Here is a 24,766-nt window from a genome sequence, read left to right as displayed (position 1 = left end):
GATAAGATTGTACAGTTTTTGTTTGTAATCATCAAGAACTGATGTTTGATGCTCTATTAAATATAATATATTATAATAAATATATATAATATATAAATATATAATAATTCAGTCACTCTAATAATAATTTGTAAAATATGTCCTATTGTAGTTACACCCTCCTTGGTGTAGAAACTCAAGAATGCCTCCCAAGTGGCAATTGGACTCATAATTCTGCCCAGTGTGTGCCTCTGTCTTGTGGACCACCACCCCAAGTTGACCATGCCTTACCTGACACTGGACACCAGCTTTTTGGAGACACTGCTATTTACTTCTGCGATGATGGCTACACTGCTGGTAACAATACAAAACTGTTCTGCAATGCTCAAGGTATTTGGGCACCCCCAGATGGATTTGGCATTCCTCACTGCATTGCCAACTTCTGTCTTCGTCCCCCGGATTTACCTCATGCCATTCTGGACTCCATCAACAAACCAAAGTATGCAAGCAACACAGAAGTCAGCTACAAGTGTGAGGAGGGCTTTGTTCTCAACACAACAGGAACCCTAAAATGCATGATAGGGGGAGAGTGGACACCCTCGCCTTTGGACATTAGCTGTATGCCTGTCAGATGCTCAAAGCCAGACAGTATTGAGAAGGGTTATGTAAGTGGGAACAATTATAGTTTTGGAGCGGTAATTGCATACAGCTGTGATAAAGGGTATTTCATTCGAGGAGAGAAGAGGAGAATTTGTAAAGCCAACGGTGAGTGGGGAGGTGTCTTGCCCACATGCCAACCTATCTCCTGCCCCAGCCCACCTCGCTTGGCAAATGGTTTTATCCAGGTAAATACAGTACTGCCTCCCAGTGATTCATGATATTTTGGTACCATATTGATTTGATTTTTTGTGTTTTATTTTTAATATATTTAGACAAAATTAAATCAAATTTTTATATTGATGCATCCCTATTAAGGAATATTTGCAATTAATTTATTTAATCCATAATTAAATATACTTTTTTCCCATAGGATCCAATAAGAAAGAATGGCTACGTATACAGCAGTAGAGTAATCTATGCTTGCAATGATGGTTATCGCCTAACTGGAAAGCCTGACCGTATATGCATGGCCAATAAGCAGTGGTCAAACAACAATCCTCCTGCTTGTGTTCTCCTCACCTGCCCTACCCCACCTGATATCAAAAATGGCCGTTATCACAGCTCCACCTTTGAAGTCGGCAGCAAGGTGGAATTTACCTGCAACGAAGGATATGAACTCATTGGAGATTCTGTATGGACTTGTTTAAAGTTTGGAAATTGGGACAAGAGTGTAACCCCACGTTGTTCCCCAGTACAGTGCCCGGAACCACCTTTAGAGGACAATCACCTTGTACTGCGTGGATTAGATTCTGACTCAGGCATTGTGGAGCTTTCTTGTGAGGAAGGGTATGTACTCCATGGTGCACGAACTCTTCGTTGTACCCCTTCCCAGGAGTGGAATGACTCTTTTCCAGTCTGCAAACAAGTCTTTTGTGGACCTCCCCCTGAGGTTGCCTTTGGTGACCCATCTGACACACTATCCTACTTTAATAGTGTGGTGACCTATTCTTGCATGGATGGCTTTACACTCCGAAGGGAAGCTTTTGTTCGCTGCCAGGCAGATGGAAACTGGAGTAAACCTTATCCCGAATGCATTCCTGTTGAATGCCCACACCCTGAGGACATACCAAATGGAATTGTGGATGTTCAAGGACTAATGTATCTTAGTACTGCTGTCTATAGCTGTAAAGCAGGGTATGATTTAGCAGGTAACAGCACTGTGCTTTGTGGTCAAAGTGGACAGTGGATAGGAGGTGTACCTGTATGTCACCCTGTTAAGTGTGCTGCACCCAAGGAGATTCCCAATGGCTCTGTTAGGTACTTCAAGCTTCAGTTTAGCCAATCAATTACATATTCCTGCCACAGAGGGTACCGCTTACAGGGCCCAGAAATGCTTACCTGCTTGGAGAATGGAGAGTGGCACCAGGAGGCTCCTACTTGTGTGCAGATTTACTGTTCTCCTCCAAAACCAATTGAGAATGGCTTTGTAGAAGGACGGGACCGCAAGTTTGGGGTTACTATCTTCTATAGCTGCTTTCCAGGTTTCCTACTAGTTGGTAATAATCATCTCACTTGCGAAGAACATGGCTGGTCTAGCTCTGAGCCCAAATGTATGCCTGCTGACTGCGGTCTGCCTCCTCATATTGACTTTGGTGACTACTCAAAGGTCAAAGAACCCCCAGGAGAAGATGACATACTTACAAGCCAGCATTTACCTGTAGACAACAGCTTTTTACATGGTTCCCTGGTTCAATATAATTGTCATTCTGGTTATGAAATGAAAGGTGACATCGTGTTGATGTGCCAAGAAGATGGCACGTGGAACGGAACTGCTCCTGTGTGTGCTCCGGCACAATGTGAGACTCCACCCAGCCCTGAATATGGATCAGTTATGGTAACAGATAGCACACTTGGCAGCCTTGCGGAGTATAGTTGCGAGGATGGTTACGAACTTAATGGACAGACCATTCGACAGTGCATTTCTGGGAAGCAGTGGAGCGATGACGCTCCTAGCTGTTTGCCCATCTCTTGTGGTAATCCTGGAGGCATTTCGGATGGTGAGGTGATTGGAAAATCCTTTCACTTCAAGGCACTTATTCACTATGAGTGCCATAAAGGGTTTGTCCTTGAGGGTGTTGAATTTAGAACTTGCCAAGTTGATGGGAAATGGGACAGCAAAGCTCCATCTTGTAGAGCAATCTCCTGTGGGCGCCCTGTTGTGTCAAAGGATGTTTTGGTAAGAGGAGAAGACTTTACATTTGGAAAGAGGTTGTTGTTCAGCTGCAATCTCGGCTTCATCCTACAAGGAGCACCGACCAGTGTTTGTTTAGCCAATGGCAGTTGGAGTGAGGCTCCTCCAAAGTGCCCTCCAGCCAATTGTGGTCAACCACCAGTAATAGAAAATGGCAGAGTAACTGGCACAGATTATGGTTACAACGGCATGGTTAGGTATGCTTGTGACATTGGATACATCTTGACAGGGAATCCAACACTAATATGCAGAGCTGATGGACTATGGGATGACCCTCCTCCGCGGTGTGACATAGTCACTTGTGACCCACCTGAGGACATTAGCCATGGTTACCTGAATGGATCAAGCTTTAATTTTGATGATGTTGTGGAGTATATCTGCTTCCCAGGCTATGAGATCGTTGGCAGTCCAGTTTTGCGGTGTGCTGCTGAGGGTGTCTGGCTGGGGCAAGTTCCAGAATGCCGACCTTGTGTTTGCAGTCCCCCAGTTCTTAAGAACGGTGCTATTCTCGGCAGAGACCACACCTGTGGTGCAAGCATCTGGTTCCGATGTGATGAAGGGTACAAAACTCTTGGCCCCACAGAGGCCATATGTGACAAGGGTGGAGTGTGGAGTCCAGGAGTACCCATCTGCACCCGAGGGAGATGTTCAAGCCCTCCTCCAGCTGTGCCTAATGCTGTCGTACAAGGCAGTGCTCCCTACTCCATTGACACTGTCGTTTACCGATGTAGGCCAGGGTATCATTTGAAAGGTTCTTCCCATCTGTTCTGTGGAGGGTCAGGTAGATGGACAGAGCCAAACCTGAACTGTGAACCTGTTTCTTGTGGAGTCCCTCCTCTTGTCCCAAATGCAGAGACTGCTGGAGTGGTGTTGACCTATGGCAGTAAAGCTCAGTACAGGTAGTTTGACATAACAGAAACATCCAATAAAAACGAAGTACAAATAATATATAATATAAAAATGCTGAGGTGCTTTAAACTGAACGTTCCCACTTGACACAGGTGTAAAGAAGGCTTTGAGTTGGCAACAAAGACGGACTCAATAACCTGTCAAAGTGATGGCACCTGGTCCAAACACAGTGTCAGATGTCGACCTTCACCATGCAGCCTGCCTGCTAACCTCACCCATGTAGTCATTACAGGCAAGCAGCCCACACCTGTAGGGGGAACAATCATTATCTCCTGTAGACCAGGGAACTATCTTGAGGGACCAGGATTATCTGAATGTTCAGTAAGTGATGTGTCAAGATGATCATTTTCTGTGGACACTGCTTGCTTCATTTGGTGATAATTTTGTCTAATGATGTCTCAGGATGTTATTTCCCTTTTATTTGATCCAGGTCTCTGGCAAATGGTCTCCACCTTTCTCTTCCAAGTCTTGTGTGCCTGTTACTTGTGAGAAGCCTCTCCCCATTATCAATGGCTTGGTTGAGGGCAAGAACTACAATTATGGAGATATTATTAGCTATACTTGTCTACCAGGTTTTGAACTACAGGTACATTATTTGTATCCATCTATTTTTTACATAGCTTGTCTTATGTAAGGTTGTGGGTATGCTAGATCCTATCCCCGTGTCTCAGGTCATAGGCAGGGAATCAATGCCCAGTTCAACACAGGCATTAGACCTTATGTAGATAAAACAAATAAATTCTGTCAACAAAACTTATATCATTTTGTAACAAAACTAATGCCGTATTCCCCCAAATCATTGCCCAATAAATGTGTTTCTAATAAAGATGAATATTAGGAAACCAAGTGTACATACTCTTGGTTTCCTCTTATTCATCTTTATTAGAATGATGATGAGTGTGTGATGATGGCGATGCGTCTTATTTCTCATCAACCAGGGTGATTCTGTTCAGACATGTCAAGGTGATAAAACCTGGAGTGGAAATCAGCCGGTGTGTGTTGGTAAGAATTTTTTTCACAATGCAAAACATTTTATTGTAGTAAGAAATTTAATTTATATATTTTATAATTAAAATCATTTTTGCTTGATTTCTAAACTCTTATTTTGTCTGTTGTTTTTAGCTGTGTCATGTGGTCCTCCACCAGTAGTTCTCCATGCAGTTACTGTGTCCAGTGGTCAGACATACCAAAGTATTGTGAGTTACACGTGTCATCCAGGGCTGAGTTTGATTGGTTCACAGAACCTCACTTGTCAAGCAGACGGAAAATGGAGCTTTCCTACACCATCATGTGAATGTAAGAATAGATAAACTGTCACTCTTTAGCTTTTAAGTAACACCGTGTAAGTTCAAAATCTTTCATTGTTCCTCTATTTAACCTTTTTTTATTATTTTCTCCTCTTTTTTTTCCTCTTTTTCACAAATGTACATATAAACAAACTATCAGTTCCAGATGGCTGTGAGAGGATAGCAGACTTATTGAATGGAAAGGTGCAGGAGCACAACCTGTCCAGCGGACGTGCTCTTGAGTTCCACTGTGACAAAGGCTACACACTGCAGGGAGAGTCTATCATTATGTGTGTGGGAAACGGCTCTTGGAGTTCGCCGTTCCCTGTCTGTATACGTATGTCATGCACTATGATTTACAATACACTGTTTGTTCATTGACTTATTGTTGTTTTTAGTACACTCACAAGCCTTTCAAAAGCAGACAGACATTCTTTGCCCAACAGACATTTTCATAACCAAACTAGTGAAAGTCTCTTGTTAAGCCTTCACCAGTGAAATTACCACAGAATACCTTGTTTTCCTACAAGGAACACGCAAACTAAATGTCACATTTCTAAGAATCAATATGTTACTTCATTGTTGGTCTGGGGTTTTTTGTTAGTCATCAGTTCCAGTATCTAAAGATAAAATAGTTTAGACATGCAGTAAATGACTCAAATCTTATCCCCCCACCCCCACAGCCAAATCATGCCCCTCTCCTCCTGGCTGGACTGGCGGCAGTTTCAACACTACTCCGATGGTTTTCCTGGTAGGCCAGTCAGTGTCAGTCAGTTGTCCTAAAGGTCAGCGGGTCAAAGGTAACAAGGGAAAGGTTATCGCCACCTTAAGTTGCAGGAGTGATCAGACCTGGACCCCTATCAATGCAGTGTGTGAGAGTGAGTACAAACATTCATTATTTCCACCTTTACTGTATTTTACAAAGCAAAAAAAAAAACTAAAAAACATGATTTTATAGCCCCAAAAGCATTTTTTACTAGAATTTATTCCCAAGTTAATTTCAGATTGTTTTGGCATCTTCATCATCAGCAGAGAGAGAAGATCTAAAATACTTTTTCAACGTCTTTCGGTCATATTTTAAAGCATATTTTAGCTTGTCTCTGCTGCACTTCTCTATCCCATGAATCCTGTGTGGTTCTACTTAACCACGTACAGCACATACAACTTGCATATCAACAAAATAGAAAGCAAACTGACTTCCTGATTTGGCAAGCTGGAAATTTGCTCAGCTGACACTCTGGACTTTGAGCCAATACACTTCAACTGTGTTTAATCACTCTGACTCAAGCACAGCTGCTGATTACAGCAGCTTGAGGAGTAAAATCTGACAAATATCATTAGTTACTCATTCAGGCTGCAGCATTACAATTAGTGCTGCTTTTCATATTGTATGTATGGTATCCCTACTATCTGTGTTTTGTCGGAAACATTCACCTGTATTTTCATCTGTGTTACTTCTGCATGCTATCTTTCAGAATATTAGAAGCATACGCTCTCATAGTTAATTAATGCTCCTTTGCTTGTGTTCTATAATTTGATATTTTGATCTTTGGGCGTTTTGCATGCTATAGCTCTGCAGTATGATATATGTACTAGGAAATATATGTGGTGGTGTGTGTGTGTGTGTGTGTGCACATTTATTCTGTCTTTTTATCTTTTACAAACATTTCAACCCATTTTCTGAAGTCTGATCCTGGGCGTATGTATATGTATTCACTTTTCTCTCTGTGAGACACCTGTTGAATTTCACACACTGCTTGTAGCATCACTATTTTCAGATATGGAGGATACTATGATCTCCTGTTTTGTTTTTGTGCTCCCAAAACTAGTACACAAGTGTTACACAAAAGAAATGTGTAATTTTCTATAAAGATTGAAATGAGAGAGCATGAAATTGCCATTTCATAAGCAACCATGAAAGGCCCAAAAAGCTCTCTTAAGTTCTTCAACGGACTGCTCAGCCATGCTGAGAATCTTCCTTCCTAACTTACTGGTCCGGTCCATTTTAATCACACACAGGGGTGTCCTGCGGCCCACCACTGTACGTGGCAAATGGGGTAGTCCGTGGGGCAGTGTTCCAGTTTGGAGATGTGGTGGTGTACTCATGTTATGCAGGCTACACCATGGAGGGTTCTAGCAGGAGTGTGTGCTTGGAGAATGGCACTTGGACACCACCCCCTACCTGCAAAGGTAGCACAAGGAACTGCCCTTAAATCCCACTTGGAGTTCTGACTTCAGCCTCTTTCTTCATCTTTGCAAAACCTTGTGACTCCTTTTGACTGGTCTTGCTCATTTACACAGGCACTGAGCACTTTAGACAATGATATTAGGCCACACTTCTAGCCAGTGGCTTAAGATTTACTAGCCACATTTGCCAAAGTTCCATGCCCTTTCTGTAATTATTGCAAATAATTGAGAAATATATTTTATAATGTTTTTAATGCTATTGAAAAACGTTTTATGCTTATCAGGGGGCAGTTGCATTAACCTAGCCTTTATATTAAGACAGTGGGTTACAAATTAATCTAAGTAGCAGTTAGCCAGGGATAATCGGTCTTGTTTTTTGGATTCAATTTAGACTAATCCACGTTTTTATGTAACTGAATTAAAAAATGATGACTAAAGAAAATGAATTAGATTACTGATTTGTAAGATTAGTCTTAAGCTTTTTATGTACCAGACCTCAGGGGTGCTTTTATTTGTTTTTTTACAATAAATTTGATATCAATATAAGTCAACGTAACTGTCATGTTTGGCAAATAAATACATGAATAAAATCTTATGGAACCCAAAAATTTGAAAGGTAGGATAAGAAATAAAATTTGCCTTCCATTATGCTGCCTTAGTCTCCTTATAAAATTACATTTTATTATTATTTTAAATAATTTAGCAATAATTGTATTGATGTCGGTAGGTTATAGTGCTCTATAGTCCCTAACAAGTCAAAGTTAACACAGTGTTCTCTGTGCTATGTAGTAGTATGTAACTAACAGTTACTTAATGTCATAGATGCTATTTATTGCATATTTTAGCATAGATAGAATGTTTTATTGACCAATCCATGACCAGAAATTATTTTATAATAGTCCCTGAACAACAGCATTGTCCCACAGAGATTATAGACATGGGCTTTGGTGTGAATGTCACTCTCTTTAACAAGGCATGATATTTTGCTTACATTTTTGGCATGATGATGTTTTAACATTGTACTTAACATTGTAGGCCCTTCTCAGCCTCTCTTTCAGCTTTGGAGTCATTGGCTTGTTTGGTCTGGGTGCTTGTAGAAACTAATTCTGATCAGTGGAGTTTCACACTGGTCTTAACGTCTAACATCTGGTTCATCTAATGCTGCATGTTTTGTGTGGTATTTTGGAATCCTGTTAGGAGAGTGACTGCACTGCTACTCTTTTGTGATTGCTTTATTAATTGTGTTTTGTGTGTTTGTACAGCTGTCTGTTGGGTCCAATGTCAGAACGGAGGTGTGTGCCAAAGACCAAACACTTGCTCTTGTCCTGAGGGATGGATGGGCCGAGTTTGCGAGGAGCGTAAGTACATAAAAAAATTATGTACCTTAACAGCAGCAGCAGCACTCACACAAAGCTGCATTTATCTCTTTGGCTTCACTTTTTCTTTCTCAGGAAGCAAAACTGCTGGGTGTGGTGTGAATGCCTATAAATTAATGTTTGGGAAATAGAAAGAGACCAAGTGGTTTAAACAACGTTTTAAAAAGCTGATTATTCTGATTATTCCTATCTCTTCAACCCAAAAGTCACACAGTTTCATTCTGCATGTGCTTTTTACTGCAGCCATCTGCATCCTACCATGTCTCAATGGAGGACGCTGTGTAGCTCCATACCAGTGCGAATGTCCAACAGGATGGACAGGCACACGCTGCCATAATGGTAAGAGTGTGTGTTTGTGTATACTCACTTGTGAATTGCCGTCGATGAAATGTATAACATAAATGTTGATTAGTAGCAGAATAGTTAAAGGGACAGTTCATTCAGAATGAAAATGATATATGTCATTAATAACTCACCCTCATGTCGTTCCAAACCCATAATACCTTTGTTTAGCTTCAGAACACCTTCGTTCATGTGTGCGATGCTGCTGATGTAAAACACACATTCGCTGAGCCTTGTTTATGAGCAGGGGAATGAATGGTCCTCTGGCAGAAGAGGGGGAGAAGAATTGTCGAATAAAACTTCTATTTTGGTTTTCTTTGTGCACAAAAAGTAGCTTTGTAAAATTATGGTTGAACCACTGATGTCACATGGACTATTTAATCAATATACTTATTGTGTTTTTGGGCCTAGGAACATTTCAGTTGTGTTGCTGTCCGTGGAGGGACCGAAAGCTCTTGAATTTAATCAGAAATGTCTTAATTTGTGTTCTGAAGATGAACAAAGGTCTTACAGGTTTGAAACGACATGAGGCTTAGTAATTAATGACAGCTTTTTTCATTTTTGGGTGAACTATCCCTTTAACCGATCAGAGCAGCCTCTAATGTTGTCGGTCTTGTATGAGTAATTAAAAAACAAATCTACAACTTTGAGTAAGTAGAAACATCACCTGCTTTATTTAGTCCTGACAAGTTGAGATGAATGAAACACAATTAGTCATAACCTCACAGCATTTAATAATAGCCAATTTCACCTCATGGTGGGATGGGGGCCGGGGCTCATTCTCCCGGGGTCATCCTATGCCATACTCGCGTTGTTGACGTGGCAACACCTGTGACGACCAACTCTAATCGTGACATGCAGTAGATCCCAGGAGCCCAAGCAGTAAAACAAAACACAATTATTGAAAACTCATAGGGGCAGTTGACATAAGAGTAGTGTTAACATCATACTTTACCCTCTAGGGGTCACTCAGTGGCCTAGGACCTCAATACATTGGAGATATGATCACTGAATATAATCCTAACACAAGTCAGCAACACAAAGGGGCCACACAAAAAAGATAGTCCTCTTTTAGCTGTTGTGTCGGCTGCAGATGGAGTTCCAGAAGTGACTAGATGTGCTAAAAGTCAACACATTCAGATCTTGATTCAAAACATCTGTTTTGCTGTGCATTTACTGAATGAGCACTGTCCTGCCTCCAGTTGATTGCACTTTATGTCATTAATAACTCCTGTTATTTATCCTTAAATAATTAATGCAATGGATTTGGCAAATGAGAGTATTTTTTTATGTGTGTTCTTAGCGGTGTGTTCCATGCCCTGTTTGAATGGAGGCCGGTGTATCCGGCCAAACAGGTGTCACTGCAGTCAAGGATGGGGAGGATACGACTGCTCTAGGTAAGCCACACACAAACTAGGTATATGTGACAAATTCATACATGCATATTACATAGAAGATTTTGAAACAATTGTTGTACCAGAGTTCTCAACACTTCCCCAGAATATTAAATGTGGTTTTATTAACAAAGTTCGGGAGAAGCACGATCAGATAATCATCCAATTTGGCACAGGTGCATCTCGTTTAGCTAATAATCTTAAATAGCACGCAAGCGTATATATATCCAGTCTTCCTACCTCCTGTCCCACGACAGTTTTTCGGCAACCCTCCTCCACCCCAACTCCTCACTTCTAATCTATTTATCCCAAATCAGGGATAGGGGGAGTTATTTGGGTTCGGGCTATGCTCCGGGCCCGGACCCCTCCCCCAGGACAGCACGCCAAAATATGCCTACTATTTGCCTTCAGATTAGATGTAAGGGTGAACTCGTGAAAATGAATACTAAAGAACTCAGCTCAGAGGTTCCTGCTGATTGTGAAAGACGAGTAAGGAATAGACAAGTAAATACTTGTTCTCTGAAACTGGATTTATGCCTCAGACACACCTAGTTTCATGATATCTCTTACAGTGTTAATAAAAGATTAAATTTCCTGGAGCAGTGCAGATGCTTTTAATCCAATCATTTAGTGAGCAGAGGTATAAGAAATGGATACTGCTCCCAGTTCTTTTGTGATTCATTCTTTTAAGTAATTTGCTTCTTTCCAATCTTTATTTCTCTGATTCAGTACCAATGTCAAGATTTTATTGAGCAAATACAGTCTCTCTGCAAAGTACTGTTGACCTGACAGTTTTTGCTTTAAGTGTTTCCAGCTAGTCAGCTTGATACGTGCATCCCTCGGCAAAGTAGATGATACAGCCTTCGTTGCAGAGTGATTCACAATTAGATTTACTGGACACTTGGTCGATTTAAGATTTCAATGAACTTAAATACTTTTTCATGGTTTGTTTGAACTGTACAAGCAAATGCCTCAAGCAAGTGTTATCATAAATGTTTGAAATGTATTTAGTGATTATGGTGGCAATTTATGGGTCAAAAAGAATTTTTAACAGTCTTCAGCTGATCTTTGATTATTAATCATTGTCTTTCAGAAAAAGAAGATCTGCATACTTTCATTTTTAATGTGCCACGCTACAAAAGTTCAAGTCTGAATGTGTTGGAACATGATGGCATAATGCCAGAGATTTGTATACAGCACATTTACTCTTTCCCTCAGAAAGTGGTTTTGTAAATTAAAGCTGTATTTTTTCATGTAGAAATGAAACAGTATTAAATATATGCTGCTGCTATATACATGAACTTGTACGATGTGTAAAAATGTTGATGTGATTGTCCAATGTACATGTATATAAACTATTCTTTTCATGTTTTTATTAAAACAGAACACACAACTATATGAAAACCAACTGTAATTCTCATTCCTAGAGTTAATTATGAAGAATTCTCAATTAAACGTTCAGATTGTTCTACTTGCTTGTCTCATATGACTAATAAACATTTGATGTGAACAATTTGATGCAACCAGCACAATACAACAATGCTGTAAAAGACAACTTTTAATGGCCTTTAAAGGTTTCATTTCATACAAACCCAACAGAAAATACATCAGAGATAGACATTATAGAGGGTGAAAATATTTAACAAAAAGTCTTCTGTGTCTGTATAGAATCTAAAATAAAACCGTATATAAATGAAACACAGAATTAGAATGAGTTAGAGGTTGAGAATGATGTTTTTTCTGTGTATATTACTTATTACAGAGGTTGGTTTGTGTGTTTTTCTTCATCTATGCTCAGATATCTTCTTCAACAGCTTATCTTTATCTGATCCAGAAAATTCATCAATCTGAGAAATAAAAATACTTGAATCAGTTACAGCACAACAATTAGGAGGAAACAGGTTAAAAATACCATGGAAATAAAGCAGAAAACCTCCATAGATTATGTTTTACCTTCTTTCCATTCTTGTAGAATTGGAATGTTGGCATACATTTGATGTCACAGAAAGTGGACACATCCTAGATGGAGAAAGAGAGAGTGGAGATCAGGTCTGAACAGGTTTATTCAGTCTACTGTGTAATGATAAGCATCTTTGTCTTTTCATTTTGCTAAGCCAGTCTGAGCACTTTTGTAAAAGAGGGATGAAATTATGTCCACAGCAGGACTCAAAGGCTGTCAGAAAAAAATGTGTTTCTTATTCATTTCATCCTAAAATTATTTTTTGCACCATTCCTGAAATTAGTAACAGAACCTTCAAATGCTCGGCTCACATTTGCCATCCTTACCTTGCAGGTTAAATGTAAGGCAAAACACATGACATTTCAACAATTTGCAAACATGTATCAAGAATTCATATTTCCATCCCCCATCTGCTTTGCAACACAGCATTGTAATAAAAGCTAGTGTTTGTAACCATAACAACATGGGCTACCATCAAAATTGTCAAATTCTGGCACTGTCTCAATCATCCGTTGATAAAACTGAATGACAGCCAATATCCTTTCTGAGCACTATTCCATGAATCAAATAACAGGGTATCAGCAAGCCGATCAAGAGAACAGCAACCGGGTGTGCTGGGATGTTCTAATGTCTTTGGGTCGCTTACAAAATATTAGGCTGTCTGTGAGTATCCAAAATACTACACCAGACACCCTTGTCTACGGGAGGGAGATAGCGAGGCCAGTATTCAAATGAAAGTAACACAGTAAAACCCAGATGGTGAATCTATGTAAAAGGGGTGTTTTGCTCAGTTGGCTCAGAAGTCTGTAGGCTTTCAAGTATATTCATCAAAGAAAAAAAGACACCAGGTGACTAACCTGTGCATCATCCACGTCCACCTTTAGAAACACAACATTACTGTTCTCTGGTTTTTCAGACTCCGCCTGTGGAGGGGAAAATGGCAGTTGTAAAAAAGCAAACCACAAAGTTTGCAATCAAAGCACTTCTTTTTAACTTAATATTTCATTCCTTCCGTTTCATCTGTGAATTTTGCATGTGCTTGCTTTTGTTGTCTAAACCAGGTTAAAAGTAGTGTAAAAAAAAAACATGTCAGCTGTGGCTGAGGTTAGTGGGTAGTGGTCAACCACACCAAGATCTCAGTGTAGGCTATGTATTGTCTAATTAATGTTTAAAGGGTTAGTTAACCCAAAAATGAAACTTATGTCATTAATAACTCACCCTCATGTTGTTCCAAACCTGTAAGACCACCGTTTATCTTTGGAACACAGTTTAAGATATTTTAGATTTAGTCCGAGTGCTCTCAGTCTCTCCATTGAAACTGTGTGTACGGTCTAGTCTCCATGTCCAGAAAGGTAAGAAAAACATCATCAAAGTGATCATCATCTGATGTCACATGGAATACTTTGATGGTGTTTTTCTTACCTTTCTGGACATGGACTGTATACCATACATACATTTTCAATGGAGGGACAAAAAGCTTTAATCTAAAATATCTTAAACTGTGTTCCGAAGATGAACAGAGGTCTTACAGGTTAGGAACGACATGAGGGTGAGTCATTAATTACATAATTTTCATTTTTGGGTGAACTAACCCTTTAAGAAATGAATCAGCAGTCTTTCTTTATCAGGACTGCCTTTCATTTGCATTCTGTAAATGATTCATGCTTTAATTCTTAAGGAAGCTTCCCTGCCGACTGCCCCGGCAGCACAACAACAGAGCCACTCCCGGTGATTCCGGAGGCCTCTATAGAAGAAACATTACAGCTCCAGATGTCACTCTGAATCTCAGAAGCGGTGACATATTCAGCAGTGCATGAATGCTCACTTTAAAGATTGGACCGATCATTTGGCAGGGCCCGCACCATGTGGCTGTGAAGTCCACCACCACCAACTTGTTCCCAGCATTTTTCAGAGCATTGTCGAAGGCACTCTGCAGAGAGAGGAAAAGTTGATTCATTTTCTAAACTGACACATTCCTTCCCACTGAGGTTCACTGAAATTGGCGATGATGAGTCATAATGCTATGATTTAATCAGAGTGGCAAAGACTTTCAAATATTTATATAAGAGCCATATGACCTATGACTAGAAAGGGGTGACAGCTTTTGCTTTCCATTTGAGATACTGAAATACAGCTCATATCCTTTTTAGTGAAATTACACGGAAGCAAAACAAACAAGTAGGCCAACTACTTTATTGTAAACTAATATCTGATACATTTTAATGGTGATATACAAAATAATATATGTACCCATATGTGTATTGTATTGCATTTGTTTAAACTCATTTACTAGGCCTACTTTATAAGTACCATCATAAATCAATTTAATGTAGATCCTGTTTGAAATGCATGTATATTAATTTAATCCTCGGATTTTGCATGTCTAGAACCAAAACCCTTCAAAAGGACACTCCATTGGAGAGAAAAAGCAGCTCGTTTCAGTACTACCGGTAGATCGAGTTTGGGTTTTAATGAACCTATTGACAAAAGCTGTGCACTGAACAAAAGATTTTCTAAAACATTAGACTAATATGACAACAGCTAAGATTTCTAAACATGCTTCAAACTCTCTATCAGAGACTGCGCCGTGACGTAATAACGTGACAAAATAAAGAACCACTGAATCAGTTTGTGAAATGAACTCTTCGAAAGACAGAAACCGATTTGAGTCCGATCTCCCATTACAGCTGCACAGATGTTTACGGAAGCAAAAACTTTCTAACTAACAGCCACGTATTGAATAGTACGTTTTATTTCCTTTTTAAAAAGTTAATGAAAACAAATGTACTTCTCTTTTTTTCAGAGACATCAGAACATAATAACGTACATTACCTATAAAGAGTTACAGTCAAAGTCAAGGTAGCAGCTCAAATTTTGGTATTAAATACATACCTTATTCTCGATTATGATAACCATTTTGGTCGTTTTGATGTATGTCAATCAGTCTTCTACTGGTCTACTGTGTTCGTCTCGTGAAAGCTCCTGCTTCGTTGACAGTCAACCCACATCATTAGGGTGAACGTCACGTAGCCCCGCCTTCAATAAAGACAACGGACCAATCATGGAATTATAAGGTTCTGTAACCCCTCCTACCACTACAGACTACAAATATATATAATCAGCAGATAAAGCTAAGAAAATGCCATATACCTTAGTTTAGCGCAGCTTGAGGCATAAATATTTAGTTTTAACCTCTATAAGGAGTGAAGAATGCTAACTTATCTTGAAAGACCATCACTAATCTTGGTTTTACCATGAGCAAGTCAGAATGACTTGACAGATCCCGAGACGTCACGTCACCGACAGACGTGCTAAGGCTATATACAAACTGTTTGTATGCACAGTGCACACACATTCTTGCACATGTATAATGCATTTCATAGTAAACAAAGAACATTTAATGCTTTTTTGACACCTTTTAGAGTTTTTTAGACATTACAAAATGAGTTATCACAGAAGAAAACTGTATGTAGGAAAGCAGCTGACATGTTCTGAAAACTATCACCAATCACTAATCTTACCTATGGGCGAATAGCTAAGGTAATGAAACCAAAGTTATACAAAGTTATACTCAAACCGTCAGATCTTCTGCTTTTGTATTTTCAGCGTTGAACAAGCCAAGCCTTAAGATATCCTATTTTAATATCTTCATCTTGAAAGCACACTTCTGTAATTAATAACTAATTTATAGACACAATCCCTAATAAAACATTCCCTTGAATTCATGTCCAGTTGTTGTTTAACCCTGTCCTAGTGGCTGTAAAATGCAATCAACTTATTTTTTACTCAATGTTAATGTACCTTACCTTTTTGTTAAACATTCAATTTACATTATTTTTTGCTAGACACAAATTTAACTGAAGATGTTTGCTCATGAACAAACATGTTTTACTGCGATTTTGTGTCTACTTCACTATCTTCAAGACAAGTTGTGTGATAAATGTAAACTTTCACCATGCAATCTTAGTCATATGTTTGCCTTTTGTCCCAAGTTGCAAAACTTTTGGAATTCTTTCTTTAAAATATTTTCCGATGTCCTAGGGGTCGAGTTAATTGTTTGCCCTTTGATTGCAATCTTTGTTGTTCCTTCTCGGTGTCAGCCTTCAAGCCAGAGACAGGCTGATGTCATAGCTTTTGCATCTCTTCTTGCTAGGCACATAATACTGTTATCCTCAACCCCCCTTTATTTCAGTTTGGCTCAAAGATTTGATCTACAAATCTTAGATGTAGATTGAGTGTAGGTATATAACCCTTATTTTATTATTAATTTGTTTCTTAATTGTTATATGTACGTGTATGTGTGTGTATGTATGTATATGTATATATTAATGTATTATTATTTTATTTTTATTATTTTTATTATTATTATTATTATTATTATTATTATTATTGTTATTATTGTTTTTTTCTTCTCTTCCCAGATGCCATTGTGTTTATCGGGGATTACTTGTTGGGGCTGGGTATGGTTGTATAGGGTGGTTGGGGTGGTATAAAATGTAAAAATGCAATTTGCAACAATAAAAAATCTATGAAAAAAAAAAGATTTGTTTGTGGAGTAGCAATACATTTTTTTTTTGCCTTTAACATTAATTTTTTTTATTTTAGAACCCATAAGAATGAAAAAAAGACAAATAACGAACATTATTAATCAGACAAGGAAGATATGGGAAGATATGACCACATACAACATAAATATGAGGGTTATTTGGTTTTATTTGTAAAAACATACTGAGTGAAAGAGTACAGTATGAAGAGAAAGTATGGGATTCATTTAGTTCTCCTTTAGACACAAGCAGACTACACTAAGCTTTTCTGTCTACACATATTCAAGTTACCCAAATGTGTCATATTGTATTTGATGTAAAAACACAACAGATGGATTTCTAAGCATGCCTCAGACTCTAACAATAGCCTTCCCTAGTCCATCGCCCTTCAGCATCCTTATGAAGGCAGCTGGCATGTTCTCAAAGCCAGCCGTGACCACTTCCTTCACCTTCAGTTTGCCCTGCAGGAAAACAATTCAATGTGTCTTCATACCAGTTCTCTGTCTCATTCACAGGCTGCTGTTGTTATATGCTGTGTAATGGCCATTATCTAATGAAGGGTGTAACGATCAAGTTCAGAATGATTCATTTCTAAAGCAGCTTACCTCTTTCATCCATTTAAGCATCCTCTTGATAGATTCTTCATCTTTGTGTTGCCAAGATCCCACCATAAATCCTTCTATCTTCAGCTGTCGTGTAATTATTTCGTGGTGAGGATAAGGACCTGTGAGACAAAACAATTGAATATAGCTTAATGTTAGATTGCTTAGATTTTTCATATCCTATACTGTCCTCTAGAGGTTGTAAAGTGTAACAATTTAAAAGCGTTTATTTCCCTTTTCCCCCTCTTATATCTTCTAATATTAAAATCTGATATATTTTTTTCTTCCATTGGAGGGACTCAGTAGAAATGAAACGTACACGTCTGTGGTGTTGTGTCATTGTAAGTGGCTATTGCACCGCAAACAGCGATACGGCCTCTTGGCTTCATGTTTTTGAGTGCTGCGGTAAAGAGGGGACCTCCCACCTAAAGAACATGAAGTAAAAGATTTGTTAACAAATAGCAAACTGTATTTTAGACAAAAATACACATATAAAGTAAATTACATTCTCAAAGTAGCAGTCGTATCCTTCAGGTGAGGCGTTCTTCAGTGCTTCCTCCAGTGAGGAGACAGTCTTGTAGTTGAAGGCCTGGTCAAAGCCTAGCTCTTTTAGGTAGGCCACCTTGTCATCACCTCCTGCTGAGCCCACAACCTTGCAGCCTTTGATCTTGCAGATCTGCCCCACCATCGCACCTACAGCACCTGCTGCTGCGCTCACCAGAATCGTCTCACCGGGCTGTACCTTACACACCTCTTCCAGACCATACAGAGCAGTTAAACTAGAGGATAAAAGAGACAGGATTTAGGAAACATACTTGATATTTATATAAAGAAAAAAAAAAGAATTGTAACTGCCATTATTTTTAAAAGTCGTGGTTATATTACCCAGGCATCCCCAAGGAACCAAGAGCCAGGGACATTGAAATATCACTGGGCCATTCGGATACTATCCGAGTCAAGATGGGCCCGGCTGGACCCTTTGCTTTGGTTACAGTGTGTGTCCTCCACCCACAATTAGCAACCACGTAGCATCCCTCAGGAAATGCTGGGTCCTTGCTCTTCACTACCCTGCCAGACATGAATTAAGATATTTATTTAGTGATGTAAAATGTATTTGGTTATGAAAAGACCTGTTTCCTCACTTAGATGCAACTTTGTGGTTTAACTTGCTAATGTAATTGCACAAACATGCATAGAAAATATTTTTCTACTGTTCATCTGTTGCTCAAGATGTTTTTCCACTCATTTAAGTGGAAGTGTCTTCATCAGATGATGCAAACGGAAACCAAATTTGTGAGTAACTGGACCGCTTCAGCAACAGATTCAACTGCCTAGAAGTTTTCTGATTTTCTACCATATTACAATATTTCAATTGATTTGGCATTCTATGATCACTTGGATAAGATTTATTCCCCTTTTCACTACTGAGCATGCTTTTTGTTTCTGTAAATGTTCTGCTAAGTAAAATGAATCTACAGTGTGTGACTAACAAAAAGGGTTAAATAATGTAACAATATTAAACATTAATACAAAATACAACAATATACATAGAAATAATTCCTTACTTTGCCAGTTGAGTCCCATATTGTACATCCCCCTCTTTTATCCACATTTTACTCAGAGATCTATAAAAACAACAGGAGGCAATATTGGCTAGACACACCACATAGCATTACATCAAATATAGAGATGTTATTCTAATAAGACTGAGACAACTTTACCTCATATATGGATCAACACTTAAATAGACTGCCTCCACAAGCACGTCTGAAGCAAAAATGATTACGTTAAATCTGCGAGGCACAGCAAAGGTATACAAAAAAGACTAATATATGAATTAGCCATACCTCCATCTTGAAGCTCTGGCAGAGCTTCTTCTCTCAGTTCAAAGTTACTTTCCTTAGGAAAGCCCTCAAAGTGTTTTTTAAGGATCCATGTCTTTGCCTTAACCATGATTGTATGTCAGAAGCTGCACAGGCAGAGCTCTTCAAACTGGAATTTGTTCTGAGAGAGAACAGAGCTTGCTTTTATTGCGGTGACGACAATGAATACTCTTACATAATAAAACATCTCTATTGACATAAATGACGTTGCAGATTTACACACACAACCTCACACCTGCACGCTGAATATTGTTTACCTTGGACTTTCAGTATTTAAATTGTATTATCTGAATTAAATATTAAGTAACAAAACATTTGTCCTTAATGTTATAAACAATCTTCTAGGCGAGGAGGTTTCACCCCAGGTTACCCTGACATCAAATTTCAGGATTGTTGTGAACAGACATAGAAACATTATGAATTAAAGTATTCACAACTGTCTTGTTTGGTTCGCTTGAATCGAGCTCAATTTGGTGCAGATCTTTTAGTAAAGTGAGAATACAGCAGACCAAAAAATCGTACCGGTCTCGGTCCGCTTTCAAACCAACTCTGGTAAGGTTGAATGGATGAACGAATGAATGGACGACCTTATCACACGAGTACTTTTGTTTACTGGTATATATATATATATATATATATATATATATATATATATATATATATATATATATATATATATATATATATAAATACAATCAACGTTGTATTTGTTCCGGACCAAATTAAGTGAACTAGCGGAATTTCCTAGTGTGAATACACCCTGTGAGTGGTAAACATAAACATTGATGGTTGGTGAATAAAAATGTATTTTATTTTTTTATTTGTTGCTATTTAAATATCAGAATAATTTCTAATGCACAGTCAGGATGACTTTGAAATGACCTCATAACCATGACATTGCATATACTTTGAATGTCACTGTATACTGTATGACAAAACCCAAATCAAAATCATTATTCCATATTCCACTAAAATTAAATGTTTTATTCTGAAATGTATTTGAACATATTCATAATCAATGCAACACAAAAGCTACTACACATTTTGTCATGAATGATATATATAAATCTTTTATTTGCCCCACACATAAGATGACCCGGTTGGTCTCTTCAAGAACATTCACTATGAACTACGATTCCTTCATAAATAGCCACAAGATGTCAGTGTTTTCAGACAGATATTTTTGTTGTGTCATTGTACATTACCACCAAACACCCAGTGCAGGTAGTAAAAATACCAAATTATTTTTAACTTTAATTTTTAAGCTCATGCATTTATTTATTTATATATCAAAATAACTTTCAAAGAAAACGTGTCTTGTTAGAAACCTCTAAAAAGCGACTTTATTTGCCTGTCTGCATCCGTCTTACTATAAAGACCATCTAAAGACAGTTAATGATTTATCTGCTATCACTATTGTTCATTTAGTTCATGATGACTAAACATATTCTGCTGGGTTTTTTTATGACAGGATTTACAAATGCTGAATAATGCTGAGCAACAGACTTGATAGGCCTAATCTTTTGAGATCAATATCTCCTTTATGCTTCTAATATTAGAACAAGTATCATATTATTCTTGTTTTGTGCATATCTGTCCTAGAGAATGTTGCAAATGTACAAAAAAAGAGACTTTATTTGTAAAACAAAATAAAGGACACCACTGCAATACTTGTTATTAGACTTTAACAATGGCTTTTTCGGTATTTTCTCCTCGCAGCATCAAGAGAATAGGCATCATTATTAATATATGATACTTACAGAGAAGAAGTACAATTGTATTTAAATAAAGCATAGTATAGTAATAACCAGACTAGCAGCATCCAGGTCAATGTTCGCTTCAGTGACTCTTCATTTTTATGTTCCCACCTGCCTACCAAGAAACCTTCCATTTTCAACTGCTTAAAAATCATCTAAAGGTGTGGACAAGGACCTAAAAAAGACAAATACACATCATCACTGCAGCAAATGGACAAAAGTCTACTTCTCCCCAATTCTTCAAATCTACTTTTATGTTTCACTAATGATGACTAAACAGCTTTTGTGTTGTTTATACAAAGGTATTGTATAATATTGATATATTGATTCTATTAGCGTAAAGGTTATTCAGAACAGACACAACTGGTTAAAACGAGAATCACATGAGAGTTACTTGGATGAAGGCGTCAGCTAAATGACTAAATGTAAATGTCGGTTAACCAAACCTGTTTGTGGACTGGTGTCATTATACAGTATTGTTCAAAATAATAGCAGTACAATGTGACTAACCAGAATAATCAAGGTTTTTAGTATATTTTTTATTGCTACGTGGCAAACAAGTTACCAGTAGGTTCAGTAGATTGTCAGAAAACAAGACCCAGCATTCATGATATGCACGCTCTTAAGGCTGTGCAATTGGGCAATTAGTTGAAAGGGGTGTGTTCAAAAAAATAGCAGTGTCTACCTTTGACTGTACAAACTCAAAACTATTTTGTACAAACATTTTTTTTTTTTTCTGGGATTTAGCAATCCTGTGAATCACTAAACTAATATTTAGTTGTATGACCACAGTTTTTTAAAACTGCTTGACATCTGTGTGGCATGGAGTCAACCAACTTGTGGCACCTCTCAGCTGTTATTCCACTCCATGATTCTTTAACAACATTCCACAATTCATTCACATTTCTTGGTTTTGCTTCAGAAACAGCATTTTTGATATCACCCCACAAGTTCTCAATTGGATTAAGGTCTGGAGATTGGGCTGGCCACTCCATAACATTAATTTTGTTGGTTTGGAACCAAGACTTTGCCCGTTTACTAGTGTGTTTTGGGTCATTGTCTTGTTGAAACAACCATTTCAAGGGCATGTCCTCTTCAGCATAGGGCAACATGACCTCTTCAAGTATTTTAACATATGCAAACTGATCCATGATCCCTGGTATGCGATGAATAGGCCCAACACCATAGTAGGAGAAACATGCCCATATCATGATGCTTGCACCTCCATGCTTCACTGTCTTCACTGTGTACTGTGGCTTGAATTCAGAGTTTGGGGGTCGTCTCACAAACTGCCTGTGGCCCTTGGACCCAAAAAGAACAATTTTACTCTCATCAGTCCACAAAATGTTCCTCCATTTCTCTTTAGGCCAGTTGATGTGTTCTTTGGCAAATTGTAACCTCTTCTGCACATGCCTTTTTTTTTAACAGAGGGACTTTGCGGGGGATTCTTGAAAATAGACTAGCTTCACACAGACGTCTTCTAACTGTCACAGTACTTACAGGTAACTCCAGACTGTCTTTGATCATCCTGGAGGTGATCATTGGCTGAGCCTTTGCCATTCTGGTTATTCTTCTATCCATTTTGATGGTTGTCTTCCGTTTTCTTCCACGTCTCTCTGGTTTTGCTCTCCATTTTAAGGCATTGGAGATCATTTTAGCTGAACAGCCTATCATTTTTTGAACCTCTTTATAGGTTTTCCCCTCTCTAATCAACTTTTTAATCAAAGTACGCTGTTCTTCTGAACAATGTCTTGAACGACCCATTTTCCTCAGCTTTCAAATGCATGTTCAACAAGTGTTGGCTTCATCCTTAAATAGGGGCCACCTGATTCACACCTGTTTCTTCACAAAATTGATGACCTCAGTGATTGAATGCCACACTGCTATTTTTTTGAACACACCCCTTTCAACTAATTCAACTAATTGCCCAATTGCACAGCCTTAAGAGCGTGCATATCATGAATGCTGGGTCTCATTTGTTTTCTGAGAATCTACTGAACCTACTGGTAACTTGTTTGCCACGTAGAAATAAAAAAATATACGAAAAACCTTGATTATTCTGGTTAGTCACATTGTACTGCTATTATTTTGAACAATACTGTATAGTGATTTCCTCCACATACAGCAATACTCCCCAAATGCCTTCATCTGTGTAATACTGTAGCACATCAAAGCCCAGCTCTTTTAGGTAGGCCACCTTTTCATCACTTCCTGCTGAACCCACAACTTTGCAAACTTGTAGTTTGGCAATTTGACCCCCTACAGAACCAAAAGCCGCTGCAGCTGCATTCACCAGTAAGGTTTCTCCTGATTTGAAGGCACAGATCTCCTCCAAAACAGTTAATGTTATTTATTATAAACTGATGTATCATTTTATCATATAAAGTTTATGTGTGGTGCCTCAAATAAAAGAAGGCCAAGTAAATTATCTTAGCTGAAAAGGGAGTTTTTTTTTTCCATTTTTTGATACAAGCTGACCTTTCTGAGATGTTTAAAAGCAATCCAAAACAAATCTCACAAAGCAGAGAACATGTGTGCAACAAATGTTTGTTGCGTAAAGCCGTAAGTGATTTACAATACACGCCTATTTTTCCCAGAACTCAAGCCATATCGACTCACAACATCTGGGATGATCTTTGATGTGTTTAAAAGAAATATCAGAAAATGACTATATCGCAGTCGATTAAGCATTTGACCTACCTTCTAAAACCATCTGGAAAAGAAACAATTGGGGGTATGAAAGAAGCAGTGAGTTTTACCATGGTAAGCCAACGGCTCCAAGGGCATGGGAGGAGGAGAAATCCTGAGGCCAGGCATCCAAGACTCTGGTGATATTGCTGTTTATTACACAATTATGGTCATTGACTGTTAATGTGTCACAGATGGTTTTCTTTTGTAATGATGACCAAATTGTTGAAAATTTTGCATTTTACTTTTATCAAAAAAGTCATGGTTTCTCTTAAAATGTTGAGGAAAGAATCTGAACAGATTAAAGTCAGTCAGCTCAGCTGCAGATGTTATGGGACACAATGATTATTATTTCTCTTACTTGGCAACTTGAGTTCCGATCATCACATCTCCTGCTTTCAGTCGAACACGGCTGAATGGTCTAGAAGAAATTAAATAGATAAAAAATAAAAACCTAGGACTAGTATATTTGGGGAAATGAATGCATCAAATAATTCACAACAAACCAAACAAGGAATCATTTTCAAACGCAGGATCAGTATGACTTCACTTTATGTCAAAAGAACCTAAAATACAAATGTTAATGCACCTGTTAACTAACATTACAGCTTCACTCACCGCATGTAAGGGTCAATACTAAGGAACACTGCCTCTAGAAGAACCTTTGAAGAACAAGAATAAACTCCCTTGGTATGCAATAGAGCAAATATGGGAAAAATATGAAATCTGAGAATCACAAAACTCCACCTTTGGGCTCAGAGAGCTGCTCTAGTTTCAGCTCAAAGTCGGTGTCTGATTCTCTAATATATTCTCTGTTGTGCACACAGTAGAGAACTGATTAGGCCATTGTTCTGAAATATTCGGTGTAGGGGATATTTGGGGTGTCAGTAAACATGAATATTTATGAGTTTCCTGTTTCGTGTTAAAGCGAAAATATTAGTGCGTTTTCACCGGATCACAAAAACTTTTCAACAATGTTACGATTCTGCTTCGAGCATGTTAAGCAAG

At 38.4% G+C, this 24,766-nt stretch overlaps 3 protein-coding genes across 4 annotated transcripts in view; 1 reads left to right on the top strand and 2 right to left on the bottom strand.

Moving 5' to 3' along the window:
• LOC113105699 (sushi, von Willebrand factor type A, EGF and pentraxin domain-containing protein 1) overlaps window positions 1-11,795 on the top strand; it is a 61,877-nt gene extending 50,082 nt beyond the window's left edge. Inside the window, exons 37-49 of one of the 2 annotated variants that reach the window (XM_026266938.1) lie at window positions 152-824; window positions 1,010-3,729; window positions 3,832-4,060; window positions 4,170-4,325; window positions 4,678-4,741; window positions 4,862-5,035; window positions 5,186-5,362; window positions 5,709-5,903; window positions 7,045-7,215; window positions 8,475-8,570; window positions 8,832-8,927; window positions 10,234-10,327; window positions 11,418-11,795. In XM_026266938.1, coding sequence (XP_026122723.1) covers window positions 152-824; window positions 1,010-3,729; window positions 3,832-4,060; window positions 4,170-4,325; window positions 4,678-4,741; window positions 4,862-5,035; window positions 5,186-5,362; window positions 5,709-5,903; window positions 7,045-7,215; window positions 8,475-8,570; window positions 8,832-8,927; window positions 10,234-10,327; window positions 11,418-11,448 — 4,876 coding nt within the window. In that variant the 3' untranslated portion in view covers window positions 11,449-11,795. The remainder of the gene's footprint in view (window positions 1-151; window positions 825-1,009; window positions 3,730-3,831; window positions 4,061-4,169; window positions 4,326-4,677; window positions 4,742-4,861; window positions 5,036-5,185; window positions 5,363-5,708; window positions 5,904-7,044; window positions 7,216-8,474; window positions 8,571-8,831; window positions 8,928-10,233; window positions 10,328-11,417) is intronic. The other variant, XM_026266939.1, reaches the window with a different exon arrangement.
• A 69-nt stretch (window positions 11,796-11,864) lies between these two features.
• txnb (thioredoxin b) lies at window positions 11,865-15,332 on the bottom strand. The gene is made up of 5 exons (XM_026266941.1): window positions 15,177-15,332; window positions 14,110-14,214; window positions 13,142-13,207; window positions 12,278-12,343; window positions 11,865-12,171 (listed from the first exon to the last, which is right to left on the bottom strand). Exons 1-5 carry the CDS (start codon window positions 15,198-15,200, stop codon window positions 12,109-12,111), a joined length of 324 nt encoding a protein of 107 aa, XP_026122726.1. The 5' UTR covers window positions 15,201-15,332; the 3' UTR covers window positions 11,865-12,108.
• A 1,645-nt stretch (window positions 15,333-16,977) lies between these two features.
• ptgr1.2 (prostaglandin reductase 1, tandem duplicate 2) lies at window positions 16,978-24,448 on the bottom strand. Its single transcript, XM_026266937.1, has 11 exons — window positions 24,377-24,448; window positions 24,120-24,179; window positions 23,830-23,907; window positions 19,278-19,434; window positions 19,152-19,197; window positions 18,996-19,055; window positions 18,316-18,498; window positions 17,936-18,209; window positions 17,750-17,855; window positions 17,434-17,552; window positions 16,978-17,289 (listed from the first exon to the last, which is right to left on the bottom strand). Exons 4-11 carry the CDS (start codon window positions 19,381-19,383, stop codon window positions 17,179-17,181), a joined length of 1,005 nt encoding a protein of 334 aa, XP_026122722.1. The 5' UTR covers window positions 19,384-19,434; window positions 23,830-23,907; window positions 24,120-24,179; window positions 24,377-24,448; the 3' UTR covers window positions 16,978-17,178.
• Between the last annotated feature and the right edge of the window lie 318 nt (window positions 24,449-24,766).

The sequence above is a fragment of the Carassius auratus genome, chromosome 7 (genome assembly GCF_003368295.1).
Source record: "Carassius auratus strain Wakin chromosome 7, ASM336829v1, whole genome shotgun sequence".
Taxonomy (NCBI): domain Eukaryota; kingdom Metazoa; phylum Chordata; class Actinopteri; order Cypriniformes; family Cyprinidae; genus Carassius; species Carassius auratus.
This window is presented reverse-complemented; position numbering and strand designations above follow the sequence as displayed.

Excerpts from the sequence above, each read along its gene's own strand:
- txnb (XM_026266941.1), bottom strand. The coding sequence starts at position 15,200 with ATGGTTATCATAATCGAGAATAAG. Across the intron at positions 14,215-15,176 it reads TTATCATAATCGAGAATAAG|AGTGCCTTCGACAATGCTCT; the intron begins GTATGTATTTAA and ends CTCTCTCTGCAG. Across the intron at positions 13,208-14,109 it reads TGATCGGTCCAATCTTTAAA|GCGGAGTCTGAAAAACCAGA; the intron begins GTGAGCATTCAT and ends TCCCCTCCACAG.
- ptgr1.2 (XM_026266937.1), bottom strand. The coding sequence starts at position 19,383 with ATGGTTAAGGCAAAGACATGGATCCTTAAAAAACACTTTGAGGGCTTT. Across the intron at positions 18,499-18,995 it reads TATGGGACTCAACTGGCAAA|GGTAGTGAAGAGCAAGGACC; the intron begins GTAAGGAATTAT and ends CATGTCTGGCAG. Across the intron at positions 17,553-17,749 it reads TGACACAACACCACAGACGT|GTCCTTATCCTCACCACGAA; the intron begins GTACGTTTCATT and ends TTTGTCTCACAG.